This window comes from Aythya ferina (genome assembly GCF_964211825.1).
Source record: "Aythya ferina genome assembly, chromosome: 15".
NCBI classification, from domain to species: domain Eukaryota; kingdom Metazoa; phylum Chordata; class Aves; order Anseriformes; family Anatidae; genus Aythya; species Aythya ferina.
This window is the reverse complement of record NC_140314.1, coordinates 17,373,715-17,399,088: the sequence shown is the minus strand read 5'-3', so window position 1 is coordinate 17,399,088 and position 25,374 is coordinate 17,373,715. Positions and strand designations below refer to the sequence as shown.

The following is a 25,374-nucleotide window of genomic DNA, read 5'->3' as shown; positions in this document are numbered from 1 at the left end:
TGATATGTAGGGTTTAACAACATCCTTAGTTTGATTGTTTGATTTCCAAACAATCTTTTGATGTTAAAATATTCTTGCAGCATAAAATGACTGTTCTTCAGTAAATATTGTTTTGTTGCCTTTTTATAATGTTATGTTTCATGTATGTGTACTTGAAAACAGATTGGCTAACTAATTTTTATTCTTTCAGCCTGGAGTTATAGGATATTTTGAGTTCAATGCTTCGCCTCAGCCTCCTGGTTATTTAACTTTCTTTACGTCAGCTTTACATTCATTAAAGAAAGGTAAAAGCTTCATCTTAAAAAATATAAGGCATCTGTGAACAATTTATGCATATGGACTTCAGTGGTTCTTTACAATATTTTATAACTTGAAATGTAGTCCCTTTTGAGTGTTGATCTAATTATGAAACTATCTTTTATTACTATGTAAAGACGGCATACATTAAAGGTGTGTTGTATATTTTGTGATCAGCCATCATGGAATTAAAGTATATGACAGTTTGCAGTTCAAGGATATGTTAAGATACACTTTTTTCAGAAAACTAAAGGTAGCTGTAACAGATGCAACATAATCAGACTAGCACTTAAGTAATTTGAATTCAAGAGTATCTTGTGCAACAACTGAAATGGCAAGTTCAGAGGGGTGAATGCATATGTACAGAAAATAAGTGCGCTTAATACAATATGTGTAGTTTTCATAACTCTTAGAGGTTTTATTTTGGGTTTTATTATAAGTGTTAGAGATTTTATTATAAGTGTTTCTTAAAACATCAGTATTGTACACTAAATCTTCTATACAAAGGTGTAAGGTGCTCCTAAAGACTATGCGAGCTTGACTAAAAGGCTGTAAGGAACAGGCTTATTATACCCATTTAGCTAATTAATAACCTAATATAGATCACTCAGCTCTGTTGTTCTGAATACATTTATTTGAAATAAAATTATAGAGAATCAATTTCCCACTGCAGCAGTGGTTTTAAAAGCCACTACAAACGGTGGACTGGCAATTCATAATGGAGGAGTAATGCCTTCCATGTGTGTCAGTATGCTTAGCCAGCCTTTGAGTATTTCCATCTGATGAACTTGTGGGTTTTGATGCATCAGAGACTGCAGTGGACCGTTTCTTTTGTAAAATCTGGATAGTTGGTAACAGGCAGCAGCACTTCTATTTTTTTTCTGTCATCTACTTGCTAATCACCAGCACCATGCTGTTAGTAATATCTCTGTACAGTAAGTATACAAACACATTTGTTCTGCTGATGGTAAATTCCAGGCATAGATTTTATGTGCTTTTATTAGTAGCTATTATTCTTTCGTGACACTGGAGAGCTGAATGCATTTCTGGGTTACTTTGCTCTTCTAAGTGCTATTTTACAACTCAGGTTAGTGAGAATTTGTTATCTGTGTTCAGAAACATTTCTTCATGATGCACTGCTCTCAGAGAGGAATCTGTTCTGAGGTTTTCTGTCGATTACCAAGCCACGTTCCATTAAGTCAAAATACTACTTTAAAAGTTTAATGCACTGTGGTGCTCTTTAATCAGGTCATAAAGTGGTATTGTAATGTACACTATTCTTAATGTGCTTTTCCTTTTCACAAACCCCATTTTTAAACTTCACTGCATGTACTTGCAGACCCTGATTGCTTACAGATTTTTGAAAATAAATGGTCTTGAATGAGTCAGTAGTGACACAGCTGTACATTGTTCATCAAAACTATTTTAAATAAGCAGAAAGCTGCTAGTTTCTCTTCCAATGTTGATTTCACAGAAATTCAAACTTCCTTAAGAAGTTTATGATGCTTATTATCTTAATATTATCTTAAGAACATTAATTTTTTGGTAGCAATTCTTTTGTCATAAATTCTGGATGCAACTTTCTTAAACTTAAGATTAGCATATTTTAAGGATATTTCTGTCAGCAAATGAAGTAAATTGATACCATTCTTCTGATTTTTACTTTGCCTCTGACTTGGTGTATGATATAAAACCTAATCTCCTATATTTTGTTTTGTAATTTTCCCAGTTTCGTGTTGGGATAGTTCTATACAATATAAATGTGAGAAGTGTTCTGCCCTGCCTGCACTTTTATAAATCTAGAAATATTAAAATAGGTATTTAAGTGTTGCCTATTTACTGCAAATAATATACATCATATACATCTTGTGTTTCTTCTGCCTCGCTTCATCACTAATACTGGCAGTTACTATTCAGTAAGATTTTCTGTGCCTTTACACAGCATCCTTCTGCGTTTTGCTTTGAAAGGAGATGGTGTTTTTGCATTTTAAAAATAAGATCTGTATTCTTCTAAGACTTTCAGGAGAGAAGTTCAGTGTGTATAATTATATTTAAAAACTGAAAATTTGCCCTTTAAGATTACCTTGGAACAATACGCTTTGGAGTGATCACAGATAAACATGTTGCAGAGGAGATCTCACTGGTGAATTCAGGCAGCGTGTATTTGCACAGACATGTCAACACATCTCTAGTGAGTATTACATTTATGTTGTAGTAACTCTGAGACAACACCTGGAGATTGAAACTCTTGTTACACTGCGATCATAATGTCACCCGGACAAATGTAAAATAAATGGGTGTTCACAAGTGGAAAGTGGTGGAATAAAATAATTTTCTTAACTAAATGTAGTATCTATATTTATCTGAGAAATATTTCAAAAACTGTAATACACAGGCTTTTAATTTATTAAGGTGTGTATATGTTGTGGTTTAACCCAGCTGGCAGCTAAACACCACACAGCTGTTCGCTCACCCTCCCCCCTCCCTCTCTGGGACGGGGGAGAGAAATGGAAAGTGAAGCCTGTGAGTTGAGATAAAGACAGTTTAATAAGACAGGATAATAATAATAATAATAATACAATGATGATAATAGTACTACTAATAATAATGTGTACAAACAAGTGATGCACAATGCAATTGCTCACCACCCGCTGACCTATGCCCAGCCTAACCCCGAGCAGTCCGGCCCCCCTCCCCCGGCTAGCCACCCCTATGTATTGTTTAGCATGACGTCAGATGCTATGGAATACCCCTTTGGCTAGTTTGGGTCACCTGTCCTGGGTCTGTCCCCTCCCAACTCTTGCTGCATGCCCAGCCTGCCCGTTGACAGGACAGAGCAAGAAACTGAGATGTCCTTGGCTTAGTATAAGCACTGCTCTGCAACAATTAAAACATCGGGGTGTTATCAGCACTCTTCTCATCCTAAGCCAAAACATAGCATTCTACCAGCTACTAGGAAGAAAATTAACTCTGTTCTAACTGAAACCAGGACAGTATACTTCATTAATAATGTTTAAATTCACAAGGTATTTGTGACTTAGAGATTGAGCTCTTTATAAAGAAAATTTATACTAGTGAGAAAAGTAAAGATTATAAAGTTGTAGTGATAGAAGGGGTTTGCCTGGTAGAAGTCTTGTTGCCTAAAAGATTGTTTGTCTATCTGATGAGAAATTGGAAAGATTACCCCTTGGGAAAGGATATATGAAATGCTGAAGCATGCTGAATAGTGTCATTAAATTGAAAAAGAGTGTTTTAGGCAATACAGTAACAAAGCATGGTATATTTGAGAACTGCATTCATTAGTAAACAGTGTGTTTTAGTAAGTGAAAACAAATAGTTATTTTTTCTCTTTTCAAGATCTATCCAAATGATGACATGAACTATACAGCTGAGAATATTTGCAAGTGGGCTCTAGAAAATCGAGAGATGCTCATACGCTGGCTGAGACCTCATGGTGGAAAAAGTCTTCTTCTAAACAATGAGCTGAAGAAAGGACCAGCACTGCTCATATTTATACCTTATAATCCCTTAGCAGAAATTCATCCTCTTTTAGATGAAGTAAGTGAAATAACTTCAGTTTTTAACTTCAAAAAATGCTAGAACTTGAGAACTCTACCCAGGATTCTGAGACAAATTGCACTGCTACTGTGCAATACCCAACGTGGGTGAAGTGCTGTTGGGGTAAACTGTGCTCAGACTTGTTGACAAGAACTATTTTTACCTTGTGTGTTGTGGTACAGATTGGATATGACATAGCTTGAATTACTTTAAATTTTCTGTTCAGGTCTTCTTGGACTTTAATATAAAAAGATATAGAGCTAACTGTTACAGAGAGAAAAATCAATGATTTAAGGCATATGTGTTTCATAACTGTATACATTTGATGTTTCTGAGAAATGGAAATTGCCTTCCGTGAAAATAGAGGATGTTGTTTAGGAACATGAGCATATAAATCCTGAATTAGCTCTTGGTATTATGAGGGGTTGGAAATCTGTATACTTTTTCTCTATATTAAACTTCCTTTCATATTTATATCCTTTGTTAATCTGCTCTGTTAAGGATGATAGGCCTGTTTCTTGCTGTGTCAAGTAACAGTAGTAGGATCATTTATGCAGCATAGTGTCAGTTCAAGGTTCAAAGCTGATTGTCATAGTAATGAAATTATATTTGGACATCTGGTACTAGAAATCACTTTACTTTTAATTGGAGATGTTTTCTGGAATTGGTAGAGAATACTTCCCATTCAGATTTCTCTCCTTTGTGTGGCTCAAATTAACGCTGTTCCTTCCTTCCTCCCTTCCTTCCTCCCTTCCTTCCTCCCTTCCTTCCTCCCTTCCTTCCTTCCTTCCTCCCCCTTTTCCCCCTTTCCCCCCTTCCCCCCTTCCGTTTTCTCTTTTATTCATGTAGTAGCAATCAGTCCAATTGTTCCACAGTAGGTCCCAAAGATTCTTGCCTAAATGCTTCTGAAGAAGTGACCTAGCAAAGTATCTGCTGCCTGCCTGTCAGTTCTTCCTCATGGCATGCATTTAGACAGAGCTTTTCCCTTGTCCAAATGGACTAACTCTTGACTGCTACTTGCCAGCATTTTAAAAAGGCACGTGAAACAGAGCAATAAGCATTAGTAGTACAAGCTGCCTGTGACATTCCTGTTACGGGTATTTCAGTGTTCAAAAATTCTCTTTCTGGGTGGCAGGTAAGGGATTTTATTTCACTGCTCCAAGTATTCAATTTTCTTTAAAAACACACTTTCTTAATCCATTTTATGATGAATCCTGCATGTTAGTTTGCACCACACACAGTGTGCCTTTGTCTCCTGTCAACAGTTGTTGAAAACAAGAACTTAACTTTTTCCTTTTGAGCGAGTGCTGTGAGAGACGGGCAGATCTTTGGTCTTCTGGTGCAGCTGACTTAATTCAAATAAAGACCGAGAATGTTTTTGAGTGTTGCAGAACTTGTGTTTTGTCCACCCCATTCTATTTCTTCTAATCTTCTTTCTTCCCTAAAGGTGGTTACATAGGGAAATACAGTCCTTTAATTAAACCAGACACTATTATTTGAACTCTAGCCCAACTGAGAAAATAGTCAGAGCTAATATGATATTTATATCCCGTGTGTGTTCCTTAGTTTCCTTCCAGTTTTCTTTCTCTGTCATTATTCCCATTTTTGAACTGTGCAGGACAGGAGTTTGTGTAGCTGTGTAGCTATGCAGTTATAGAAACTAACTTACCTGATTTTTTTTCCCCCGGATTATTTTTCAGCTGGAACCTATTGTCCTATTTAGTATGTCACACAGCTGTACATCACATTGGTGATCACACAGCAGTAAGAAACAAGCATTTGTGGAAGATGAAAAGCAGGGCAAAGGTTTGGAGGCAATGCTGACTAGTGTACAGAGCACCTCTGTTCTGGAATGCGTGTTTTCCACAAGGAGACCTTATTAATTTTGCAGTGTCTGAAGCAATGAGGAAAAAAATCACTTGTGGTACAACATCTAGTCAAACTAGAAATAGACAATAAAACTTAGCTACAAGATACGGTATGAGGAAATCTTTGAGGAGAGACTGGAAGAGAACTGCAATTATTCTTATACTAATCTGTCTTATTTCGGCAGACTTAATTCAATGATGCTTGTCCCAGCATAAGCATTGTAGTAACAGGTGCCATTTATTTAGATTAAGTCAGCGTAGCATAAGATGTTCTGTATCAGATTTCATCCAACTGAAAAGAATATCTACTTATATCAACATTATATCAACAATCTCATGGAAGAAGATAAAGATTATTCTGGTTGATGTTGTATTGCTTCACTTCCAATAGAGAGATATTATTGAACTTTTTTTTTTTTTAATTTTAGCTGGCTGTAGGAGTAGATGTTTATTGTAACTGTCAGGAGTGAGTTTCATCAAGCTTTGAAACCACTTGACTGTAAGGCAGTTTCACAGAATGAGAATGTCAAGTTGCATGTTGAATGCTCAGGGCATTTTTTTTTCTGGTAATAGCTCACTGAAATGGGATTTCCTATTACAAATCAGTTTTTCTGTTCATAGTCACTGCTCAAGTTTGTCTGTATAGGTAGTCAAAATCTCCAGGCTAGATTTTAGTGTGAGGGGTCAAGTATATGCTTTCAGGACAAAAATACCTAACAGTGTGTTCTTAAAGACTAACAGAAACTGTTGCTGAAGTCTACATTTTAGTACTGATGATCTTGTTACAGCCCTCCTGGAGGTAATCAACACGTGTTTGATAAGTAGGTTTCCTATCAAAATGTTCCTGTGTGCGCAGTGTATGGATGTTCTGTATTTGGATTATATTTAATATGATAGATGAGGGTGAGAAAAAACTTGCTCCTTTTTCCCTTCTTGTATGTTCTGTTATTTATCTCCTAGAGAGGAAAATTCCTTCTTTGGTCTATACAAGTGCCTTTTTGGTGCCCATTCCCCCTTGGTTAAAAAAAAGAAAATGACGCAGCACAGAACACTTGCACTGAGTGGCAGGCTTCGACCCACCAATAAGTGCAAAGCACACCTGGAGAGTTACAACTGTATGTTGTGGCTGGGTCAATACCAACATTGCTTCAACTCTGGCAATTATAGTTACCAAAGTTGTGTGCTGCCTATACCAGGAAGAATTTTTATCTTTTTATCACATGGGATTGCTTTAAAATAAATAAATTTCTCCTCATACTGGAAAAAAAGGGCAATTCAGGAACCTGTACCAATTAATTCTTTGAGTGGTGGGATTTAACCTTAAAATGTAGTGTTACTGAACTGTGATAAATATGATGTAAAGACACCTTGAGATGAATGTCATGGACTGAAAATATTTAAAATTGTATTTTTGTAGTTCTGTACATTTAATTCTTACATACTAAACAACTAACTTCGTTATCAAGTAAAAGCCTCCTATAATTGTTTTGTAAGAAGGCCTGAGAAGAGTATAATCAATTTTATTTCTGAAATTCTATTTAAAAAATGCATAATACATTGTTAAACCTGTAACAGATAACTGCATTTGAGTGAACTATGCGCAGTTATTCTTGCTTTTTTTTTTTTTTTTTTTCCCTCTGTAGATTACCAAAGTGGCCTTGGAATACCACAGCTGTAACAAAAGCCAACAGGCTGAACCAGATCCCCAGCACATGGGGGACAATGATTCACCAGCTTTTGATTCCTATGTTCCAGATGCACATACAAAATTGGCAGAAACGTTCTCCATAACCAAGTACCCGTGCTGTAACACAGTGGTGCTTCCACAGTGGCATTCGATCTCAAGAACTCACAATGTCTGTGAGCTTTGCATTAACCAGACCCTTGGTGTCAAACCAAATACAGTCAAAGTGCCACACTGTAATTTTTTTGAGATAGAAGCAGCTTTGGACTCTTTCTACCTCCAGGAGCATACCTTTTTTCAAGTTATATCAAATACCATAGAATGCAGCAATTTCTTAAGTTTCTACAGTCCCTTTAACTATTACACTGCATGTTGCAGGACAGTAAATAGGCATTTTTTAAGTTTCATTAGTTCTGAGAAGACCATCTTTCAGACCCCTAAAGTAGTGTTTTCTTCCCATGGGAAGAAAGATAAAGATGACATCCAGAATTCTATTCCTCACATTGAGGATAGGAATTGTTTTATTCCTCACCTTCATATTAGTGGCACTAACATTACTGGTCTGAGCTGCAGGACCAACAAAACCTTGAATCTCTATCTGCTGGATTCAAATCTTTTTTGGATATATGCAGAGAGATTAGGAGCATCAAGATCTACTCATCTTAAGGAATTTGCTGCCATTGTTGACTTGAAAGAAGAAGTGCACTATGTCCTGGATCAAAATCAGTCACTTATTGGATCTACCCTGGGTATGGTTTCTATTATACAAATGCTTGAAATAAGAAAAACAAGTTTGCAACTAAGCTCATGCGTGAAAGACTTAATGCCATTCTGAAAATGACTGCTTACAAAGTGAGACTATAGTTAACATTGCTAACCTTTACTTATTCTATTCTATTTAGTAGTTGACCGAGCAGTAGTATGTATTCTACTACTATTTGCATGAACCAAATTTCACTTACCAAAAGTAACCTGCTTTAAGTGAAGTAAACATTGAAATGTGTGACTCTTGACTGCCTGATACATCGAAGGAATTGGTAAAATCTAAACTAATGTGCTAGTGGAAAAAAAATCACTACATCTTAACACATTTGATATTAGAGAAGACACATGTTGGTGTTTGTTCTGTCATGTTGGTGCTCTGTGTACTAAAATTTCCCAGAATTTCATGAGATACTGCCCACTTACCTGCAGAAACTAGCCCTTCCTCTTGTCCTCAGACTTAGAAATTATTTTAAATGTATGTTGAAAAGCAGGTGTGTTGTCAGATACAGCTCTCGTTTGCTTTTGTTTAAATCTGTTAATACTGTACTTCCTGGCTGAACTGGGGTGGAGGGGGGAAAAAAGGCAGTTGTATTCAGGAAAAAAAGACCGTATTCACAGTTCTGATTTTATTCCCAAATTACTTGGGTAAGATGCAAGGTGCCTAACCACATATATTTACCTGCCATGCTGATGTGCAAAACTGAGTCAACTTTTAAAAAATGCAGGGCTTTTTAATGTTAAAAGTGCAAGTAAACATGGAAATAAATTCAGGTGAACGTAGTATTGAGATAAACTGTTCAAGATTGTTTATCAGTATAATTCTTACAGCATTAAATTATATTTGCATTTTGCCAATAAATTCATAAGTTCATACAAAAGTATGCACAACATAATCAGAACATGGCCATTTGTTCTTAAGTTTTCCACCCAGCACTATATTCTTTTTCCACCCCCCCTGCCCCAAAAAGCATTATGGAGAAAAAAAAAAGTTGGGGACCATAAATGGATGCTTAGGAGAAATTAAGATTTAGGTGAGAAGATAATAAATTTGCTTCCCCTTTGTGCTTCCAGTATTTTGTCTCAAACTATTTTCTGTTCACAGTATTTCCTGAGCAGGACAAGGGTTGCTCTGCTGAGTAGCACTCAGTAGATCTCTCTTCTGAGTTATTTGAACATCCAGAAACTTTTTTTCTCCCAAATATTTTGTCAAGGATTCATGTGATTTCTTTATTTTTTTATTATTATTTTATTTTACTGTATTTCAGTAAGCATCAGTTTACACAAAAACTTTGTGTTTACACAAATACGGATTTCAGGTTTTATAAATGGTTTCTAAAAATTCAGGAGTCTTCATGTCTTTTAATTAGTCCTGTCCAGTTATTATTTTATTATTTAATCATGCATACACATTCAAAATCCGGTGATCTAGAAGTATAAAAGCTGTATTTTGTTCTGGGGTGAGAGTTTCATTAATGCTGAATAGTAAATACCAAGAGCAATAGAGTTATATTTCAGAGATAAATATGATAATCTGGTGTTTTGTATGTATGTACAAAGGTGCTGTTTTTAGTTGGTCTGAGTTTTTGGACTGAGAATACCAGCACAAAACATTTCTATTAGATAAAATAATTATTTTTAGTGTACTTAATGCATCTTTTGCTTGATTACTGAATGTTCTTATTTTACAGTGCATAGGATAATGTTTATCTAAATTGAAAATGTTTATATAGGTAGTATCTTGCAGAGATTTAGAGAATGTGTTCTAGGCTCCAAGTGGTATATCTGAAGGTAGTTTTGGAGCTTGTTGTAAATTTTTAGCACAGACCAACTACTGTTGAATATTTTGATATTAAAGAGGAAGTGGAATGAAGACAGCCACTAGTGAACTGAAGGTGGCCAGTCATACTGGCATGGGAATAGCACAGTTTTTCGTCTAAAGCAAAAGAATCATAGGGAAAGTAATTAAAAATAGTAAATGCAAACAAGTGTGGAATTAAGTAGAACCTTTAATATGAGGACTAAATAGTTTTATGCAGTATGGATAAAATGAAAGATAGCGAGAGGATACTGTTGTTGACTGAACAGGTGCATAGTTAGATTAGTAGGCAAAGATTATTATTATAGTACATTGAACAGGAGTAGAAGTGAGATTAAAGATTAAAGAAGCAAATGAAAAGACTGAAATGAGCAAATGAAAAAAGTTTTATATTGTTTTCACATCAGTGGTGGCTGCTTGAGTTCTTACTAAACTCAAATAGTGACTTGAAACCAAGTTTAAATTGGAATTCAATAATTTGAGAGAAAATACAAAAGTAAAAACTGCCAAAATTGTGAATTAACTTTATGTATCAATTTATTTCAGAGAACTTCATAAAAAACTTCAGCGTTCTCTATAGCCCCTTGAAAAGGCATCTTGTTGATGACACTTCAGTCCGTTTTCGCATACAGCATGTAATCACTGAAGTGACTACCAGCACCTTTCATGATACTGTGCTTTCAAATGAAAAGGTACACCTCATTGCTGAAAGAATTCCTTGCAAATCATTGCTCACAATTTTGAAGAAGGGGACTCATTCTTTTTTCTTTCTCTTTTCTATAACTGTGCTTTGTCCTTGACTCGATTCCTGCACTCCCGTTTCCTTTATTCAGGTTTGAGATAACACTAAAGAACATTCTGATTTCTGGGTTTCATACCTGAAAATAAATATACTACATTTTTTTCCTATGTATCACATTTTTTTAAACTTACTTAAAAATTTAAGCAAAGCAGATGTAATAGAAAAAAGAAAATGTGTTAAAACTAAAGTATTATTTGAAAACACACAGCAAAAAAATAAATAAAAAGTTTTCCAATCGCATTCCATGAAATTGTTTTATGTAAGATGTCTTGCTGAAGAGTAATTAATTTACTCTGATTTATTTAAAGATGTGGTGTATGGATTAGTATCCCTTAGGTGTGAGAACTGCAGCAAATGTATACATCTGCAGTAATTGGCAGCCAGCAACCCTAATGCCTGCTTTGCTAGCTAGGTACCTACGCCTTTCTCCCCCCCAGGCCCCACAAAGTTTACAGTTGCTGTAAGATACATAAGAATTTAAGGTTGCAGAAGAATCGTGAGAAGTGTAAGAAGGTTTGATGCATTGTCATTTACAGGGATATAAACAGAGAAAATACAAAGAATTATTTATGGAAAGAGAATTTCCCAAGAAATTCTGTGTTAACCTGGGAGACAGAAGGCAGCATGAAATAGTTTATGATGTGCGTCAATGTTAGGATATAGTTTCCTTTCATGTTTTAAGGGTTCCAGTGAATTTAAATGTTGTGAATACTAATCCTTCTTTACCACAGATTAACCACAATAGGTAATCAAACTCTTCTCCATTTCATTTTCCAGAATGTCTTGCTGGTCTATTATGCACAGTGGTGCGGATTCTGTGCTTCTCTTAATCATATCTTTATTCAACTTGCTCGGCTTCTGCCTCCAGATAATTTCACTGTGGCAAGGTAAAAAAGACTCTAATTTAATCTCTCTACAATAATGCAAGTTCATTGAGGTCATTGGCCTAGAAAATAATTACTTTTTTCTCTCTACACTCTTGCAATACTTGATGTAAATGTTGTGTTTCATTTTTCTCTGAATGCATTATTTGGTTTTCCTCTGTATAAATTTGGTAGTTTTCAATCTCACTGTGGTATATCTGCAGTTCGGTTATAAGGAATTTTTAATCAGTGAGATTTTTCATGAAGTGAATAAAAGTGAATGAAGTGAATATTCATGAAGTTTAATTTGGGAAGTAAATCAGTAAAACAGCAGCAGAAAATCATTTTCACCTCTGATTATTTGTAGCAAAGAATTATATCCTGTAGTACTGTATTTGAGAAATTTTATATATATATATGCACATACTTATATTTTTTTATACTTGTATTTTATATATACTTGTATATATTTATAATTGATACATATTACATGATTTTATTTAGCATTTCCAGGGCTTTTCATGTTACAGTACAATTTAAACATTCTTATTCATGTATTTGATAATACATCAATACTTATAATCTCTGCTCCAATTGCATGCTTTGTTTTATTCTGACTGAATTTACTTCAGGTGGCAGCAAGACATATATTGGGAAAAATTAATTAAAAACCTGGAATTATTACCTGTTTATAATTACTGCTTTGTTCCCATAGATATAATGCTACTCTCAAACATGCATCCATTCTTTGTTGACTTTGAAGTTCTGTTGTTTGGTCCACTATTTTTGTTGTAGTGTTACTTCTGTGATTGTCTTTTTTTTATTTAATAATAAAATTATTGTAATAAGAATTTTATTTATAATCAAGGGAAACCTAAAAAAGCAGAGAAGAAAAAACACATAAGCAGTTGAACAAGTGCTTCATTCACAAAATCTTGTTTTCCTTTCTACATAGAGCTTTAGAAGAATTTAGAATGCATTTGTCCTCAGAAGAAGCAAAGTAATTTATTCTCCAAACCAGATATTTAAGGAAAATATTTGTGGAGTTGTATTGAGGAACAAATTACTGAAAAAGAAAAAATTCAGTAGCACGTTGAAGTTTGTAGGCAGGTCTGCCTGTTTCAGGGAAGTGTATACATAGTGATTGTGTACTTTAATTGCCAAGAGAGCAGTTGGAATACTGTACATATTTTTCTGGCAAAAATCTGAGATTTATCATCTTGTATATTGGCAAATAATTTTGCTGATTCATTAGTGCAATATATTTTCAACATAACACATTCAAACTTACTTTCACAGTTACTTGCATTTCCCTCTTTGTAATCCCCAAAATGGTGTTTTAGGAAAAAAAAGATTGTTCATCTGCATGTTTCATCAGTGTGTCATTTCTTAACAGAATTGATATCAGTCGAAATGATCTTCCATGGGAATTTATGACAGACCGTCTCCCAACTATTTTGTTTTTTCCGCATCACAGGTAATGTAATACTTTTCCTTATGGGTTTTGTACTTTAATTTTACTAAGTTATAATAACTATCCGACTGTAAGTCTTAGCAGAGAAAAAAAGAAACAGTAATTCTTCTTTATGTATATTCTAATAATTAAAAAGAAAAAGAAGACATGGATAGCTGATTTTATACGGTGAATACTCTCTCTGAAAGTCATTATTTATTTGTTTGCAAGTCTTTATGAACAGCAACATAATGGTTCTTTACTTAACTTTTCTTATTTGGATTTTATTATTATTATTATTTTGGCATGATCCAGGTGGATCATGTGGTTACGGGGGGGGGGGGGGATGAAGAAGAGAGAAGTGATGTAGATAGTGGTGCAACTTTTATCTAATCTCTTCAAATTGATACGCTAATAGATATCTTAAAGGATAATATGAATCTAACTTCAAAAAATGTGTATAGGATTTGGAAGACTTAGGTATTTTGTTCAACTTAAACATTCATTAATATCAGGTCACTGTGATCATCCATGTCCCAGAGTGATGATGTCATATGCAGTTCAAGGTGCTAAGATATAAGTATTTTAAATATGGATTAAGAGCAAAATCTGTTTCTTAAAATTCTTGCTCTCAGCCAAATATCCATCCAATGCAGAGATGCTTATAGCACATAAAAGGGTTCATATTAGTGCTATACCTTCATTATACAAGTTTAGGTTTCTCTTAATTGCTATATGAGCAAGATACTAAGTTTGAGTTGGACAGCAGATATTTAAATAAAGCTATCATTGTTTACGTACCTTTCTTAATATTAGTATGCCCTTTTTAGGAAGGAGCAAAGTATGAAGTTTCCAGAAGACTTCTCAGTTAACCTTCCTAATCTTCTTAAATTTATTTTACGTTACTCAAGTCTTTCTTCGTCAGCACCCTGTACCAAAGAATGCTTACATAAAGAAACAGTTTTACAGCAAGGACACATCTTGCACTTAGAGAAAGAAATTCAGAAGTTAAGATCAGAGATCAGTGCTCTGCATCAAGCCCACAACCACCTCGAGGCACAGCTTTCTGAAGCAAAAAGAGAAGAACACCAAGTACAGCAGCAAAAACACATACTGGAAAAGCAGCACAAGACTCTGCAGCTCCACAGCGAGCAGTTACAAGCCACATTTGATCAGAAGAATCGGGAATTACTAGAAATGGCTGAAAAGCTTCAAGAATTGGCTGATGCATCAGAAAACCTCCTTAAGGAGAATACTTTACTAAGAATCCTGGTAGCATCAAGGGAAGGAAAGCTACAGCGCAAAGATGAAATTAACGAAGCCCTTCAGCCAGAGCAAAAGCTTTCTGATGACAACATACTGGTTTCAACAGCTACTGCCACATCAGAGGAAAAAAGAATTGATATTGATACTCTAGAAACAGAGCACAGTAGTAAAAACAGGACAGAATGATTTCTTTCACAAAGAAAAATGACACAGTATTGGGTAGGTATTTATGCAAATTTTATTGAAATTCATTGTAAATAAAGACTTCTTCCCCCACATGATCTAGAAAAAGAAAATCAAATGAAATATTTTTGTATACTTGAACAACTTATTAGCTACCCACATCTAAAGCAAAGAGTATGGAAAACTTTCTGCACTTTACTATTGCACTAAGTTGCAAACACCTATCTGATAAAGATGCTGATGCTTAGGGGCAGCAGTGTAAAGCATCTGACTAAGGACCAGTTATTTTTCACCAGCTTTCTCTAATAACTGCTAGACGGAGAAAATAAGACCATTGATTTATACTTTTCCTTTAATTCCTGAAGATTGCCCTTTACTCTGCATTGTTTGCAGAATTAAAATGGAGATAATTTATCTGTATAATCAGTAAACTTGAATGGACAAAGTCATCTTGCTGTAGCTACTCTATTCAAGAACTTCAGCACTTTGTGTCACTTTTGTACACTAATTATGTCTTGAAACCTGCAAGAGCAGAACTGTGTAAACTGTTATCTAGTGAACCAAAACTAAAGAAAAATCTTACTGATTTAACCCTTTTTCTCCTTGCTTTTTAGGATTTATACAATACAGCAATCTTAAGTGTGTGGGTCTGGCTACACATGCAAGCCTCCTGACACTAGTATATTAAGCATGTGCCAAGGCAAGAACTGCCCTTTGGTATAGCCTATAGTATACTCTAGTGGTAATTCCAGGAGCTTTTCACTGCTGTCAGTATTAGTTTTTGCTTCAAATTTGAGTCTTCAATTAAGAAATCAGAAGCCAAATGCAGCACTAAAAATGCAAGACAACATCTTACTCTAGAAGAAAGGGGTATGACCTTACTGAGTAGGCCACTGTTGTCTTATATCCAGTTGCACAATTCTCAAGTAAGCTCGCAAGGCACCTCTTAACTGAGTTATGCCATACATACAGGGGCAAGAAGCAAAAGTGACTTCCAAGGGAGCTGGAATTTGAATTTCATTATTTGTAGCATATTTTAGGAAACAGGTCTTCACAGTAAACTTTTTGGTCCTAGGCAATCAAGTGTTTAAAATCCAGACTAGGCACAAGCAGGCTACGTATAAAGTAGCTTCATATAAAATAGTTCATAAAGAAGCTGCGTATGAAGTAGTTTAGGGGCTAGAGTTAAGTTGAACCAGGCTTCAAAGCATGTGTACCTACTCAACAGTCTGAGAGTAGGCAAGCTGGCCTTGGTGGTTTAGTGCTGTCCCTTCTCTTCTCCAAGTATTTAATACATCTTTTTACAGTTTCTATAGCACAATTTCCTCCACAGAGCAGGAAGTGAAAGAGATATCCCATCCTTACATGAAAGTGCTTCCCAGCTAGTAGTATGAAGACACCCCCAAACTGAAAAGCAGTCCTGCTTCCCTGTATCAATCCTAGACAAACTAATGTTAAAACTTTTATCTTGTTGAGCTAAGCCACAAGTTATCTACAAGATACACAAATTGAATTCTGTAGTTGATCACTTGTCTTTAGACTAAAAAGCCTTTTTACAAACAGACTCCTAACGTTTTGTTTACATACACCTGAATTGCTAAGTACACAAACAGACCTTCTAGGAAAAAAATAGGTAAGTTACATTTATAAGTTTTAATAAGTAACTGCTTCTGCAGTTTCAGCATGCAGACAGAAGAGAAGACCCTGCTCTACTGCCACTTCAAACTCCTGGAAACCTTCTGGACCATCCCTGAGGGTTCAGTATCCATCATCAGTTCCCAGTTCCGTCAAAATGGCAGTTTCCTCACAGTAGCTACATGGTTAGAGAGAGCTCAGTTCTAGCAGCCAAAAGCTTAGCCTATGCCTAGCTGCAACTGAAGGAAACCATTTCCTTTCTTGTAGCTCCTGTGTTTCTTCCCTCAGCATATTACTGTCAGGTTATACCTGCTTTTCAAACAAGATATTCTACCTTCTTTTCAACATTCTGTACTAGTCCAGTGAACTGCTGAAGTTCTGGCTCTATGGCTGTGCACTCAGAAGTTAATAGCAGAAGCAAGTTTTAACTGCAGATCTGGTTTTGAAGGTCTGGATTCCACCTACAGTCCTCTTGTGTTACATACTATTTCACCATACTATTCTCATGTGCTGTGGAGCACAAAGCAAAAAGCTTCTGGCAGCCTATTTACTGTTCACAGTTGTAAAGTAGTTCACATTACAGTAGTAGCTCCATCAAAATAGGCTCAGCTAAACATTCAAGTAACAAAAAGATGCTATCAGTCTCTTCACTCAAAGATATCCTGGTGTCCATTGCCAGCAATGGACTTTATGCCAGGTGAGTCAGCTCTTGTCACAGAAGTAGGATACACAATTGACACAAAGAGCAACTTCACAGTGCATGCAGTTGCAATGAAAGCTTATTTAAGCCTCATCAGGGTGTTTTCTGATGAGTAATGTGCACGTGACCAAGTTCTTCACAGTATAGATTCTTCTGCTGGTTACACATATAAGCACAGTCCACATACAGGTATTGCTCCAAGTTAGCTATGTACTTCTGTGCTGTTTGGAGTTAGCTTTGCTTTCCTCTCTACGCAAGGTCCTTTAGCGGAGTACTGCACAAGAAGAAAGGGCTCTTTGGTTTCTCCTTCACCCACGATGCTTTCCTCATCTTCAGACTGGCTGATCCTCTGCAGACGCAAGTAACACCAGCAGCCCAGTATCAAGGCACCAAGAGCTGCAATAGCAATCAAAATAACAATGACAGTCACCACTCCTGTGGTGGGGCTGTGATCCATAATAGACATGGTCAGTATTTTGGATTTCAGACTTCTTGAGGAAGATTCTGCTGTCCTCACTGTATCTTCAAATTCCTGCAGTGGGAAAAAAAAAAAAAAAAAGAAATACTTAATGCACTTGTTCAGCTTCACCATAATCAGAAATATTACAATTATGGTTGGTATCCTCTCTGTGATGATACATGACCCTCCTGAATTCAGTGCTTCACGCTTCTGCATATACACTTACTTTAAGATGTTTCTTTACAACTTGCCTTTGACCATGTAGATGTCTACACTGAACTAAAGCAAACAAGAGCTAAACGTGGGTTCAACTTGACCTGCTTTCAAGATGCCCACGAGTAAGAATTTTTTTCTAAGAGAAGATGAGAAAAGATACTGAGGCATCTTAGGATCAGGTGGTTCTGAGACAGTACAGTCCATATCAAGTTTTAATCATAACTCAACCAAGTTTTTACAAACATTGAAGTCACTAGGCAGAGTTCAGCAAACCCAGCACTCATATCAAGGATATACCTAGATTTACATAGCAAATTATATATATTTTTGCCAGTGATGGAAGCTGTAGAGTTTAGCATGAAGAGATTTAAGACTATTTAATACAAATACTAAATCATGGTCGACTCTCAAATCCATGACAAGATAGTAATTTGGCTACCTTTACTTTTTGTAAAGAACCTTACAGAAACAGTACATCTAACTGACAGAAGTCTGGCACTTTAAATTTCTAATGTACGACATCTTCCTAATGCACAAACAGTTCCAGGACTGGTAAATTGCAAAATTAATTCTAATGCTAATGGATTACTACAAACCCATCCATAACACTGGTCTGTTTAGAAGGGTTGAGTACATGGTAATTAATTGGTTGTTCACTGAGCTGGTAAAAAACAAATATAGCTTTAAATACATTTTTTGTAAGAAGCAGGTAAAGCTAGATTTATTGAAGACTTCAGTAAATCTAAGGGGAAAATTATTATTACAAGCTTCTGCTCCTCCTTAGTGGCTTTCAAATAGCAAGAGCAAGGTGGCATGTTAGAAATGAAGCTGAAATAGGAACAGAGGCAGGAAAATGGGAGAGGAAGAGCTGCAAGACTTTCATAGTCTGCCACAGTTCCAGCAAGCAGCAGACATTTTCCATACGCTTTTGTCTACTTCCACTTCTGAATTCATGGTATTTTAAGGAGTCATATGGGCCTTTCCTTTTAAATTTAAGGTTACTGTTAACAAAGTTGGCAGTTTTGGGTTTCTCTACTTCAACTGGGTTCGTTACTTTTTCTTTCCTGCTACCTTCTCTTCAACAGTACAGGAATTCACGGGAGACTTTTTAGAGGTTGGAGCCAGTTACGATGTGGGAACTGCTGTAGGAATCAGTGCTCAAAGTCACGATTTCAGGTACAGCAGGTACAGTCCCGAAAGGCTCTAGGGTCTGCTGCAAGTACAGAACAGCAGTGCCTGCATTCATTTGTGTGTAGGCACTGACTGGTGTTGGATTAACTAGTTTCTTCTGGCTGCAATAAATGCTGGTCTGCTGAGGGTCACATACCTGTACAAATGCTGAACAGACTCTTCCCCACCATCCCTGTTGCACCCAGCTGCAGTATCAGCTCCTGCATGCAAGCCCCCTCACAGGTCAGTCTCACCCAGCCTTAGGTCAGAACCCACAGGCTGTGTGCAGTACCTTGGATTCTCATCATGACAGAGTCAAGGCAATTACATCACACCTTCACCAACAGCACTTAAGCCAGAGAAGCCCCTAACCTCTCGTGGAATGGCAGAGCCACGCACACCACGCAGCTACTTCATCCACAAGAGAAATCCAGTACGAGCATTATTAGGGCCCAGTGACTCAGAACTAACTTGCACACACTGATTGTGTTTCCAGCCCTATGAACTACTGCAGCCAGTAGCATACCTGACAGCAGCAAGTCCAGCAGACTCAATTTTCTCCAATTAGAAAATCAACTACCACTCACACCCAACCATACCACATATCAGCAACAGCAGAACTATGCCCACTGCAGCCAGACAAGGTGTGTAATTTTTGTCAGGATCATCTTGGTTTTGCAACACTATAAACTCTGCTTAATCAACACCAGGAAAACAGCTGAGGGTGAGTCAGGGTGGCTTTCATGAGTTAGTTTTCCTCAGGGCATGTCTGAACTGCAGCACTATTTGATCTAGCCACACCAGCACAGCATCAGCACAAATGATTTAGTCTGCTTCTCACGTAGGCACATGAAGCCCTGTCCCACAGCTCACAGGGCTGCTAGCAGCAGTGACAGCCTACTGAGTGCTGTTTGGTGTGGCACATACCTTTACATCAGAAGTAAAGAGTTACTGGTACCTAGAAAATAGCTTTTAACACTGAGAAGTCCAAGAGCCAATGTTCTACCGTGAGCCAGCACTGTGCCCTTGTGGCCAAGAGGGCTAATGGGATCCTGGCGTGCATTAAAAGGAGCATGGCCAGCAGGTCAAGGGAGGAGATCCTCCCCCTCTACTCTGCCCTGGTCAGGCCTCACCTGGAGTACTGTGTCCAGTTCTGGGCTCCCCGGTACAAGGAAGACAGGGATCTCCTGGAAAGAGTCCAGCGGAGGGCCACAAAGATGATACGGGGCCTGGAGCATCTTCCGTATGAAGAAAGGCTGAGAGACCTGGGCCTGTTCAGCCTGGAGAAGAGAAGACTGAGAGGGATCTTCTCAGTGTATATACATATCTGAGGGGTGGGGGACAGAAGGATGTAGCCAACCTCTTCTCAGTGGTTTGTGGGGATAGGACAAGGGGCAATGGCTGTAAGTTAGAGCACAGGAAGTTCTGCACTGACATGCAAAAGAACTTCACGGTGAGGGTGACGGAGCATTGGAACAGGCTGCCTAGGGAGGTTGTGGAGTCTCCTTCTCTGGAGATATTTAAAGCCTGTCTGGATGCCTACCTGGGCAGCCTGCTCTGAGGAACCTGCTTTGGCAGGGGGGTTGGACCCGATGATCTTTCGAGGTCCCTTCCAACCCCTACAGTTCTGTGATTCCATGTTAGGTCCAGATAACAGAGAACCCACACCTATGCACACTGTAAGAAGACATTTCTCCATCCCCCTCTGTGACACAGCTGCAAACTGCAGTGGTCCCAGTTCACCATAGATAATGGAGACCTAGGCATAGTAGTTTGTGAAACTGTGCTTGAGTCTCCCTCAAGTAGGAACCTAAGCTCTTCTGTAATGGGGAAGAACTGTCTTGAGACAAGGTTCTCTCTCCCTTACCAGGTTATACACTGGGCTCTTGCTATTCCCATTTCTTTTGGGATCCCCAGGAGCACAGCTGGCCCGGAAGGCCTACTGCCCAGGAAGGTTCTTCTGAACCAAGTATACACAGTAGCAACTCAGAAGTTCTGAGATGTAAGCATTTATTGGTGTTGGGTTAAAAAAAAAATATATATATATATATATATATATATATATATATATATATTACTATTCCTGGACATCTGTTTAACACCACAGTTATGGCTTCATAGCGCCGCTACTGCTTGAGGTTGTGAGGCAGTTTAACCCCTACTTCCACCTTCTGAGTAAGAAGGTGTTTCAGATCAGTCCTCTCCAGCTGTCCTGTTCTTCAGCAGGCACTGGAAAGGACCTTGCAGGCCCACATGTGGGTACTGGCAACTCCTGCACAGCTGCTGCTTCCAGCAAGTGAGACACTATAGCAGCTGACAGCCAGGAGCATAAGTAGGGAGCTTCACGGTGCAGAGCTGGCCAGGAAGAACGTGCTGATTACTGCGGGTGTGACAGCTTTGTTTTGTTGTCCCCTGCTCTAACAAGTCAACTCAGCTTAGTCATGACAGCTCCTTTAATAAATTCACACAGAACCTTAAACAGAAGGACAGGTTTTAAAACTGGGAGATTATCATTTCTTGTAGAGAAGCCCTACTCCTAACTCGGGCCCTTAGACTAAAAGGATGAGCCTAACAAATATTCTTCATTGCACCTAGCATTGATCATTTGTATTTAGTATCACCACCTAACCAGACAAGCCAAACGTTAACAGTAGCAGACAGAACAAACTTGCAGGACTCATCTCTCAGGCAAGTGAACTCTCACTCTGTTTACACTAGAAAGTTAATTCTAGCTGGCTTAGGCTCTCCTGTGTGTCAAGTGATATTGCTTTGATGTGGCAAGGTAGAAGGTGTTGGAGATGGAGAACTAGGACCTACAGGATGCAGTTGGATGTCCATCCAGATGGACAGATCTTTATTATTTTAAATTAACTGCTTTTATATTTGATCAAAGGGACTCAGATTGCCTGAATTCTTAAACTCTGGAACAAAGAAGGGCACAACTTCCTCCAAATGCACTACCCAGTGAGTTTCATTTTCTAGGCACAGAAGTAAGTCTGATCTCACGTTCATGCTGTCAGGATTATCAGGTTGCATCAAGAAGCCCTTTCTAGCTTCTATTCAGAAAGCTCCTGATGTCTTTGCACCATACTATAGTTAATACTAAGAGCTACAGGAGAAAACAAGACTAGATGTCTTCAGAAAGATGACTGCATGGACGTTCACCCTCTAGCAAAAGGACAACCAGATAAAATTCAAGGTCACTTTCTCAAAGCACTTCAACTCCTACTTCTCAGTGAGAAAGCATAATAGTCATTCTTTCTGCAGGCATATCCTCTCCTTTCCACTCAGGGAGCCTGGAGCCAGCACCCTATGTGTCAGATATTAAGCAACTGTACAGCTTTACAACGGCACAAACAGCTCATTAATGGTGCACAGTAGTAACTGGGATGACAGCAGCTTCTAATTTTTTGATTAATTTTTTTTTTTCCTGATTGTTTGAAACTGAATTATCAGAAGCTGATAAAATAAAGACAGTGCTCTGGCATTAGCTACTGTTGTTAATTCATGCTGAAGTTGTTCTTGCTTTAGGTCAATGTCTAGAGCTAGAGCTCTCCTGCAGCCTTAATTCTGCCTTCAGCTTGGTACATGCACACACTGCAACCACACTGGTAAGAACTACCAGGGCAACCTTTGGGTTGGGTTGTTCTTGAGATGCAGAACTCACAGCTCACCACCAGCAATTGACTGAAATAGAGATTAAGCTGTCTTCAGAGTTCATTTCTCTCCTGGAAAAATACTGCATTCTGTTGATCCTCTTAAATTGATCCTAAAGGAGATTACAACGAGCTTTAAGGCTCACTTTGAAAGCATACCTGAGCTAAAGAGACCTATAAGTATACCAGGAGCAGCACTGACTTCATCCACCACTTTTACTGTAAGATATTAAAAGATGTAAATTTCTGATCTTCAAAGGAATTGTTAGCAACATTTGTATGTATTTGGTGGCACTTCTAGAGCTACATCCATCTCTTCCCGCCCTACTTGCCATCAAAGGACACATCTAAGCACATTTACTCATTAGTAAGATTGGTCAGATTCCCTGGTGGGAACTGCAAATAGCCTATCTCAGTTCCTACAGCAGTCAAGCAGTGAAAACATCAGGTATAAGCCATTTTTCTAGAAGTAACAGCTTTTTTTTTTCTCCAGCTAATGCCAGCTTCCACTCACAATTCCATTTGTGAAGTTTTATTACCCAATCCTAAAGCTCTAAGTAAAGGACAAACAGCAAACCAATTTAAATTGCAGAAGGCTGCTGGAGGACAGATTCTATGAGGCTGGCAGTAGTTTCTAAACAAAGTTTTTTTTATGACTGTAGGCATTCTGCTGCTAAGTTAGCTGTGGTTAATACCAGCATGCATGCACATGAAGAGAAATACTGCTACGGTAACAGCCAAAGCTATAGGAAGAGGCTTCAAAAGGCAATCTACTAGAGTTCACCCAAACAGAACACTCAAAATCCTCAAGCAACAATTGCACCTTAAGCTTGTTAAGTGTTTTTAAAAAGATACTTTTGGCAAAATACCACAAGGAATAATGCAAGTTAAATGAGATAGGCGAAAAGGTATGAGAATAGAACTACCACCCTGACTTTAGCTTAGAAATGGATACGTAATAACTACTGCTTAGTTAAAAAGCCTCCACGCTAAAATCTTTGCAGGAAAGTAACAGCAGCTTGCAGTAGATGCTACTAACTGCAAAACACTTCCTCTTGTATGTGCAAGGAAGATTACTTTTAAGGAATGCTGTATGCTCGTCACAAGAGCATCCTCGTTACCAGTGGAACAAGGAGGGAAAAAGCCTCAGGGGAGATCCAAAATGTAATTCTGGCATTGGCACACAAGTGCACCCAGCACTCACATTACGCAGCCTCGGAAAGCTAGAAGCCTTCATAGTGCAGAAGCTGTCAGCCTTTACTACTGCCAGAGAAACTGTGGGACCACTGTTATTCTCAATCAACTCTAGTTTAATGCCCTCTCTTTCTGATAAAGCCAAATTGCACTGCACAAAGCGAGGCTTGGCTGGAGGCTGTTTTTGAAGGAGCTGTTCAGTGGAAACCTTCAGTGCAAGTCTCCTGCCACAACCCTTGTTCCACTTGTTATGAAGAATAAAAGAGCAGGAAAGCCTTAAAAAAGGCTTTTCTGTAGCCAATTCATTACAGATAGGCTTTACTGTCCAGGACAGTTTTCCAACAACTTAGCAATGAAGCAACAGTTAGAAACACTAGACCTAGCATCATTGCCTGGAACTGCAGTTAGTCTCCACATGAGGTAAAACAGTACCTTACACTTAATCAAGAATTACTTTCAGAGCTTTTACACTAAGTTAAACTACAGTGCAGTTAGTGTTTTACATGAGACAGCAAGGTGAAGAGAGGGCAGAGCAGGCCAGTGAGTTTCCCAGGTACAGCCACACAACTTCAAAAGCACACAGACACTCTCAGCAGCACAGCAAGGGGAATGGGTTTATGCTGTAACAGCCTGTCAGGCAAGAGATCCAGTTTATGGAGAACTAGCAGCAGGTTTCTACTGGTAAGATCACACCTGCCTCCAAGGCAGTTGCCTGGCAAAGCTTCTGTCACACTTTGGACTTTGTCAGTCACAGCCACACACAGCTCTGATGAGGGGCCTGTTCAGACAAGATAACAGGGTCGCTTCTGACAGGTGGTTATCAGAAATAATGTGCTATGTATACCCTGTCTCATAGCATAATTCCCAATATATTAGAAAACTTGCTGAAGCAACAACATTAAGTTTACTGATAAAACCCTTTTTTAACTTACACAATTGAGTGAGTGCTCAGGATATATGTATTTTAATGGCTTTGTCCAACAGCAGCTAGCTTGTTCCTGTTTATTACTGATAATTAAGCAGTTTTGCTCGATTATACTCTGCTCACAGACTGAAAGCAACACCAAACCCTGCCATGTACCAGCACCAAGTAGCTCAATAGCTCGGGCTCTCAGTCCTGCGCTCCGGGTTTTCACCTCAGCTCACAGGAAAAGCGAAGGTGAGGCCGCCCTGCGCCTGGCCTGGCCGCTTTCATCCCCCCGGAGGGAGGGGCTGCACAGCTCCCTGCACGTCCCAGATGCCTTGGGCTCCCTTCCCAGAGGGATGTCCCCGCTCCTGGCAGCCCGGCCAGACGGAGGGGACAACCCACGCTCCCCTACCCGACGTGAGGTCGGCACGGGGCGCTCCCACCCCTGCTGCCCACCCATGGGCCGCATCCTCCCCGCAGCAGGCAGCACACGGGGCCGCGGAAGGCACAGCCGGCCCTGCCGGCGGCTCCGGGGCCCGGCCCCGCGACTCCGGCCCACGGCAGCGCACAGCTAAAGCGCCCAGCAGCCGGGGGCTCGGCAGGGCCGCCCCGGGCACCCCGCCGTCTACTCTCACACACAAAGAGCGGCCCTAGGGGACCGCAGCGCCCCCCGCCCACACCCCCACCCGGAGCCCTTCCCTCAGCAGCGGCGGCGCCGCGCGGCCTCACCCGCCGCTTTTGTGTCGGGACAGAAACCCCAGCCCCTCACCGTCGCTTTGATCCGGCCCCGCCGCAGCCTACGGCGCTCCTACCGACGCCACCTCAGGCGCGACGGCCGTTTCCCCGCCCGCGCCGCCTTGTAGTGGGGCCGGGCAGCGCCG

General features: G+C 38.9%; 2 protein-coding genes across 5 annotated transcripts in view; one reads left to right on the top strand and one right to left on the bottom strand.

Moving 5' to 3' along the window:
- TXNDC11 (thioredoxin domain containing 11) overlaps positions 1-14,650 on the top strand; it is a 29,085-nt gene extending 14,435 nt beyond the window's left edge. For both annotated transcript variants that reach the window (XM_084536352.1, XM_084536353.1), the window contains 8 exons: positions 191-284; positions 2,376-2,488; positions 3,655-3,855; positions 7,367-8,156; positions 10,535-10,680; positions 11,568-11,677; positions 13,050-13,130; positions 13,937-14,650. In XM_084536352.1, coding sequence (XP_084392478.1) covers positions 191-284; positions 2,376-2,488; positions 3,655-3,855; positions 7,367-8,156; positions 10,535-10,680; positions 11,568-11,677; positions 13,050-13,130; positions 13,937-14,558 — 2,157 coding nt within the window. In that variant the 3' untranslated portion in view covers positions 14,559-14,650. The remainder of the gene's footprint in view (positions 1-190; positions 285-2,375; positions 2,489-3,654; positions 3,856-7,366; positions 8,157-10,534; positions 10,681-11,567; positions 11,678-13,049; positions 13,131-13,936) is intronic.
- On the bottom strand, positions 14,588-25,340 carry SNN (stannin). 3 transcript variants are annotated; one of them, XM_084536364.1, is made up of 2 exons: positions 25,263-25,340; positions 14,588-17,422 (listed from the first exon to the last, which is right to left on the bottom strand). In XM_084536364.1, the coding sequence occupies exon 2, from the start codon at positions 17,354-17,356 to the stop codon at positions 17,093-17,095; it is 264 nt and encodes an 87-aa protein (XP_084392490.1). In that variant the 5' UTR covers positions 17,357-17,422; positions 25,263-25,340; the 3' UTR covers positions 14,588-17,092. The 3 variants fall into 3 exon arrangements, with proteins under 3 accessions (XP_084392490.1, XP_084392491.1, XP_084392489.1); XM_084536365.1 differs by having other exon boundaries at positions 25,223-25,321; XM_084536363.1 differs by lacking the exon at positions 25,263-25,340 and adding an exon at positions 19,870-22,977.
- Between the last annotated feature and the right edge of the window lie 34 nt (positions 25,341-25,374).